This window comes from Aphelocoma coerulescens, chromosome 1A, assembly GCF_041296385.1.
Source record: "Aphelocoma coerulescens isolate FSJ_1873_10779 chromosome 1A, UR_Acoe_1.0, whole genome shotgun sequence".
In the NCBI taxonomy this organism is placed as follows: Eukaryota; Metazoa; Chordata; class Aves; order Passeriformes; family Corvidae; genus Aphelocoma; species Aphelocoma coerulescens.
The window spans coordinates 20,907,777-20,914,901 of record NC_091014.1 but is presented as its reverse complement, the minus strand read 5'-3'; the positions used below and the strand labels follow the sequence as shown (position 1 = coordinate 20,914,901).

The 7,125-nt window shown below is 41.4% G+C and overlaps 1 protein-coding gene across 4 annotated transcripts in view; it reads right to left on the bottom strand.

Annotated features, from left to right (window-relative positions):
- Positions 1–1,166: 1,166 nt before the first annotated feature.
- PANX2 (pannexin 2) overlaps positions 1,167–7,125 on the bottom strand; it is a 33,737-nt gene continuing 27,778 nt past the window's right edge. For 3 of the 4 annotated variants that reach the window (XM_068995816.1, XM_068995824.1, XM_068995806.1), the window contains 2 exons: positions 5,008–6,459; positions 1,167–3,132 (listed from right to left, as the gene is read on the bottom strand). In XM_068995816.1, coding sequence (XP_068851917.1) covers positions 2,771–3,132; positions 5,008–6,459 — 1,814 coding nt within the window. In that variant the 3' untranslated portion in view covers positions 1,167–2,770. Of the gene's footprint in view, positions 3,133–3,998; positions 4,044–5,007; positions 6,460–7,125 lie in introns of those variants that run through there. The other variant, XM_068995833.1, reaches the window with a different exon arrangement.

Below are 7,125 nucleotides of genomic sequence, written 5' to 3'. Positions count from 1 at the left end.
TATAATGGTTTTAATTCATCTAAAATATTGCAGTGGGGCATTTGACTCATTTCCAGAATCTACATGCCATTGCTCTCAGGTGACTCAGTGACTGGCAGTAACCCATCAGGCCAGGCACAGACCTTGCCTGCAGTCCTGTCACAGGTGATGCTCCACTCCTGTGCCTTGGGAGGAATGAGACCCAGACTATGCAGGTGCAGATCTGTTATTTAAAATCATGCCAGTGCCTCTTCCCAGGGCTGGAAGGAGACAAGCCAGCAGGAGCCGTTGCAGTCCTATCTCCCAGCAGCCCAGGATCCAGCTCCATGTCCCCCATCAACTGCATGCCACACTGCTCTGAGACCTCGGGGTGTTACAGCCAGGTCCTCCAGCTGCCCCCAACCCTCTGCCCTGTCTGCAGTACCTGCCCCATGCCTTGCTGCCATTATTGGGCTGTTCAGGCTAAAGAGGCCATGCAGCTGGACACAACTGAAGTAATGTAAGGGGGAGTGGTGGCTTTACATTATGCAAATTACATGTCCCACATACTGCTTATCATAACATCCCCACTGGATGTAACTATGTGCGATGGACTGAACTTTGATTGGATGGGCTGGTTGAGCCCTGCTATTGTTTCCCTGATAACCTGTGATTGATGTCTTAAACAGAGCATTTTTGTGCCAGATAAGGTAAAAGGCTGTTAAGAAGCATATCCTGCAGAGGTGGGGTAATGCTCATCATACCAATTTCTTCTCCCCCAGTAAGGCTGACAGTGTAAAACTCCCTCCCAGGGGAGGTATTGGGTGTTCACACATAGGTCCGAAGGTATTCCTCCCTAAGGAGGCAGAACTGACACAGTTAGAAGCAGGGCCAAGGAAGCAGTCATGTCATTAGAAGGGGCCACAAACCATCCTGAATGTATATAAGCTGTCAAACTCGTTGTTGTGTGGGTCCTGACCCCCACAGATCAAGACTGCTATGATGACTCCACCTATGGACACAGACATTTGCAACAATCAAGTCTTTTTGCCTGATCCATGGGTGGTGACATCTTTCCTCCCCACTATCTACTCTTGTCCTTTCCTTCTCTTTCTTTCCTCTCCTTACATATTTTCTTCGCCATATTTTTATAATTGTGTAGAGAAGAACCAAAATGGCTACATACCTCCTTTCCAGTGCAACCAAATTAAGATAAACCTGCCTCATGTATGTACATTCAGTGTCATTTCACTCTAATCCACCCCAAGGGACCTATTGACAAGAACCTCAGTTACTCTGCTTTAGAGGTGGGTTGTAACACTAAGCTAAGAAGTAGTACACATTAAAATATTCAGAATAATAGGCATTTATTTTCAGTGCTATTTTCATTAAATATTGGTATAATGTATCCATGTCTGAGGTAATAAATTAAAAATAAACTTGAGATTTCAGTCCCGTATTTGTGCTGCATATTTTTTTCTACCATTATACATAATTTTGAAGCAAACACACACAGCCTGTAATTCTGAATGCAGCTAGGAATATTATTTTAACACAGTCACTTTTTTGTTTCACTATAATTTTTCTGAGAATGGTTATTGCATGATACACTTTTAATAGACGTTTTAGTTATACTAGAATTTTCTATTAAATCACACATACCGTAATTATAGGAAGATGGGCATGAAGATGTGCTCTGAGCCAAGGATGGCAAATACTGATTCAGTGATAGCACATACTGCAGGATTATTGTCTGCCTGCACTAGAGCCCAGATCCAGCAAAGCCATTTCAGTGTGTGCTTAGCTTTAGACATGAGTCATTTCAGTGTCATCCATGGCCTTAATTTGTGCTGAATCAAGGACTAGCCAAATCTGCAGAACAAATTCATAGACTTCTTTAACTGTGTGTTATTTGAAAACAGGTTTGCTGGTTTCACATTTTGTAATGACCTCCATAAGATTTTTCATATCAGTGAAGCACCCATGAAAGTTTCTAACCTGGTTCATAAATGCACTGTGAAAAAATAAGCAGCTACAATGACTCTCTTCTACACATTTTGTTAAAAGTAACACCTGGTTTGAAAAGTTATTAAAGTAATTTTTTCCATGGTAAAATATATTTAAAAAAATAAACTCTTAATTTAATCATCTTCCATCAAACATATAAGCATGTTAAAGGGCGGGGCATACTTCAGGTATTTTCATTTATAAATGCAAGAGATTGAGAGTATCAATCTTTTTGCACTTAAATGCTGGTGGTAGTAAGGCCCTTTCAGCTAAGTCTCCATCAAGCCCAACACCAGTGAGCTAAAGAAACAAATAAAACACAAATTTTTCTTGCATATAGCTTTTCCATAATCCTGAATTAAAAAAAAAAAATCATCCCTGCTTAGAAAAGAACTCTTATTTAACTGCTGCCATTAAAAAATTATACCTCATCTCCATATTAACTTTAATCAGTGATTCTGAATGCAAAGGATTTAAACACTTGCTAAAATTGCTGTGGCATGCCATTAGACTCTTAATGTTCATAAATTGTGCTAATTCCCCTTTAAATCAGGAAGCTATAGTTTAGAGTTAGAGCTAATGGTTGTCTTAGTGTCAAAGGTGTATTTCCACCAGATTTTCTTTATTCTATTTTGCAAATGACTGACAGTGCTTATGACGTGATCCTGAAAAACCGTTTGGTGTTATTACCAGAAGCTATAGTCTGTGAGAAAACTCTCCATGCTCATGCAGTGAGTTGCATTGCTGAGGGACCATGGCCAGCACTGCTGTGGCCGTGGGCCTGGCCCGAGGCCGCCCGGGGCCTTCAGTACTCCACCGAGCTCACGATCGCCATGGGCTCGTCAAACGTCGCCAGCCTGATCTGCTTCGGGGTAGGGATGGACAGCATTTCCCCGGCGTCAGCTGGTGAGTGAATCCCATTGTCCATTATGTTTGAAACTTCCTCCTCATGGTCCTCGTACAGCGTGTTGATGTGCAGCAAAGGGTGGGCTGGGTTGCAGCTCAGTGCAGCTGTTGGCTCTGGCTTGACCTGGTTCAAAGCCATACTGGTGGCAGCAGCAGTTGTGGCTATATGGTTGTGGTTACACGTGACGAAAGCCGCAGCAGCAGGCACAGTTCTGCATGTCTCAGATGAGTATAGGATCTCTTTTGCAGGATGAGGGGTATCTAAAAGAGAACAAAACAACCAGATAAAGGACAGGTAGTCTTTCACCCTTCCAGTCTATCAGTGAGGAGTGTCTTGAACCAATAAAAGTCATTGGTGGTCTTGCCACTGATTTCAGTGGGATAGGAAGTGGATCCCAAACTGAATTTCCTTGGGATCCTTTGAGAAATCCAAACAGGACTGTTTCAAAACAACAGGCTTGTAAGCTCAGGGAAACAGCACAAACAAGAAATGGGGTTTGTAAATCTCTCTTTTTTATGCATGCTCATGCTTCCTTATGTGAATGGTATTTTTGTAAAATGAAGGAAAAAAACCAACTGAAAAGTATATTTATTCCCCTCTACAGTCTGGCCAGTGTTTTTTAAACATTATGATTTAATGTTTTGACAAATGTAATGACTATTGAAATCCACAGCATGGAATAGAAAAGGCACTGATATTTTCAATGTGAAAAACTAGTGGTTACACATTGTAAACCACTTGTCTGTAGAAAGAACTCAGCAATTTGACATAAACTGAAGTCTCTTTCCAGAAATTATAAGTTTACCTTACCTGATGGACTGCAATGTAGGTCTAACTCAAAAACAAAGTTGAAAAATTTTAATGTGAATGGGGAGTCACAGAGCCCCAAAACTCCAGTAATAATTTTTTGCCCTCAAAATATTCAAGCACTAATTTAGATGAAGGTAATTGAGACCAGAAAACCCCAGTAGTTTCGAGGAGTTGAAATCAGAGCAGGTGACTGGATAGGGAATGCTGTAGAATAGCTCACATGCACATTGGGGAGTTGGAGGGCTCTAAGGAGCATAGGGATTTGGAAGTGACAGAAACTTTTATACCTCAAATCACTTCTTTGCTGGGCAGTGGGGTGACGGTAGATGTCAGTCTGTCGAAGCCCAGAGGGAGGTCTTAGCTTGTAATGAGATGAGAGCCATTGCTTTAAGTACGTACAGATTTTTCTGTAACTTCAACTGCATAGTCCTTCTTTCTTATGTCAGTAGCTTACAAAAATAAACAAGAAGATATCTGTCTATCAGTTTATCTACTGATCTATCACTTTTCTTAATGCTTAAATGGCTTTCCTCATCACTCTAGCACCTAGCAATTATTGATATATTTGAAACACTCCTTTGAGTTAAGAAAGGGACAGGCTTTACATGACACACAGAGGAAACTGAAGAACAGAAAGAGCACCTCCTGTGAGGCCACATGGTAAGGGAATGGCAGAAATCCTGAATCCCTGACCAGCACCCACACTTCAGACCATCCATCCTCTGGTCCACATATGACACAGGGCAATTTAGTGTGCGTGAAGAACAATGTCAATGAGCTGAGTCGTGATTTTCTACGTGACAAATACATGCCAACCCCCAAGAGTTGGTAGTTTAAGAGGTATTTTTTCCACAGGCAGTTTTAACTGCCCTTAGTAGTCTCCCACATTCCTCAGGGGCTATTGCTGCTCAGAGTACTGGTCATCTACCATGGTAGTTTCCATATGACTTGAAAATAAGGCAGATTTGAAACGTGCCAGGTGCTGGTAGAGTAGGAAGGGTATCATGGAAGCCAAACGCTCCTCATTTCCTTGGCAAAGCATGACCACATTTGTAGTTGTGAAAATCTGCTTACATTTGAAACATTACCCACACCAACAGCCTGCAGCCTTTTTTGTACAGCTCTACCTGTAATAATCCTTACCCTCCATATAGTTGTTAAAGAGAGAGAATCTCTATTTCTGAGGCCTGCAAGCTGTGAGATTACTAGCTATCCCCAAATCTAGCAAGGCAGGTCAAAACAGTTCCAATAAACTCTGAGTTCCTTAAGATTGCTATGTAAATTATGGTCTGTGGAGGTAGTATGGGCATTATGGCATACTGTACCTTTGAGAGAGGAGGTAACATGCACTACAACATTCTCTTCCTGGTTTAAAAATCCACCCTCTTGGCTTTTTGATGTAGGCATCGAGGGGATGGCTTGAACCTCTGGCTTGGGTTTTTTGCTACTAAGTATATATGGATGGACATCCAAGGAAAAGTGCCGTGTGTGCTTTTTTTCACTGCTTGTGCTTGGCATGGCGTTTGGCTCGCTCTTATGAGCGGACGATTGCTGTGAGGTTTTTGCAGCAGACTCCAACAAAGGAGCTATAAGGCTGTCTGTCGCTGTTTTTCTCCGCACAGGCTTCGGTTTATCAGGTTTATGGTTCTCAACCTTCATAATGGCTAACTGCTCCTTGAATGGCTGGGGAAGGGGGTTGGTAGTTGGGATCCATTTCATCTTCTTCCTTGGTCTCTTAATGATGAGCTGCTCATTAGCATCAATGTCTGCTGGATCAACACTTGGGTCTATGGTTTGAATCCCTGAATCACGCATGGTTGGAGTGGCATCATGATTGGACTGGGCCAGTGCTGCGAGCAGCTGGCGTACCACGTTGTCGTACATCAGATCGCTTTCATTTGTAATAAAATCCAGACGGTTCAATGATTTTATGTGGTCCCTATTTTCATTACAAAACATGGCCAAAATATTGATATCACAAAACTGGGATTTCTGCCACTGTTTCTTGGTCTTTATTCCGACTTTGTTCAGTTTATCAAATATGAAGTTAGACTTCCGAAATATGAAGAGGTGAATCAAGTTGATGAGGATTATCAAGTTCATGAAGCAGAGGAGAACGATATCTACACCAGCAATAATCCGCTGGAGCTGGACAGAGGGCAGTTTACAGTTCACTCTGATGTGCAATTTGGAGCTGCTCGTTTTGTCTGGAGGCTCCCCTAGAGCACATGTAAATTCATTTTGCTTCTGTGTAGCATAGTAGGTGGATAAGTACGTGATTGGTATGATGCTTAAAAAGATGATGAACAGATGTCTTGCAAGATAAAGCTTAGCTAAAAAGTTACTTCGTCCTCTTCTTTCCAGATATTTCTCAAACAAGTTCTGCTCAGGGCTTTTTTCTTTCTCTGCATTCTCAATTATTTCTCTTTTCTCTCTCTCAGTTATCCCGGGGCCTTTGGACTGAATCTGTTTCTCTATTTTTGGTGCGCGCCCTTCAGCTGCACGGTGGTAGCAGTTATCGATCTCCTGAAGCAAAAAATTAAGCTCTGAAGTCAGTCGAGTGGAGGCCAGAAATTCCCAGCCCAGAGCTGGAATGTACATTATCCCAGCAAAAGCCAGCAGTGCATAAGGTAGGAACTTATGCTCAAACAAGGAGGGCCAGTGGCTGGCATCAACTCCTGGCAAGGCATCTTTTAATTCTGTCCAACAATATCCTCTGGCATACAAGGCTTGATCGCGGGTGAAGTTGTGTGGTGTGTAACAGTATATTGGCTCCTCTGTATAACAGAGAGAAAAGTCACTGCTGTGCATTTAACCTACAAAAGGAGCTCTGGAAAATAAACATTTCAAATTATATCAATTTTATTTTTACTGTATCTTTGCATGACCATTAAGCCCTCCACATCTATTAGTCAGCTCAGGCTGCACATATCCCCACAAGCCCTAAGGCAAAACTATTTACCTGAAAGTTTTAGAATGAACCTGAATTAGAAATATCAGCAAGAAATACGTATTTTGGTTTAATTACCTCTCTGAAAACAATATCCTAAGCAACTGTGATGTGAACTCTGTAAAGCTAAAAGACCTGGTATTCACTACAAAGTCAGTAGCTGAGGATGTTCCATGCAAATGCTGAAATTTAGATGAAATTTAAGGTTCATCCCAGCTAAACATTCTTCTAAACAGAAAAAAGTTAGATGTAGCTTAAGGCAGCATTTCTAATTGTTATTAACAAAGTCAACTCATTTGATATGGTAGAAAAAAAACGAAACTCAAGATATACAATGATTTAGTCAACTGTATCCCTCTCAGCTAATATTTTTGAATTAAAGTGTGACTGACCAGGACAGAATCTGGTGTGTTAACTATTTATCGGTATGAAAATTTAATTCTACATTTGAAACTGTAACACTGGGTTTTTTTACACAATGCGCAATTAAATG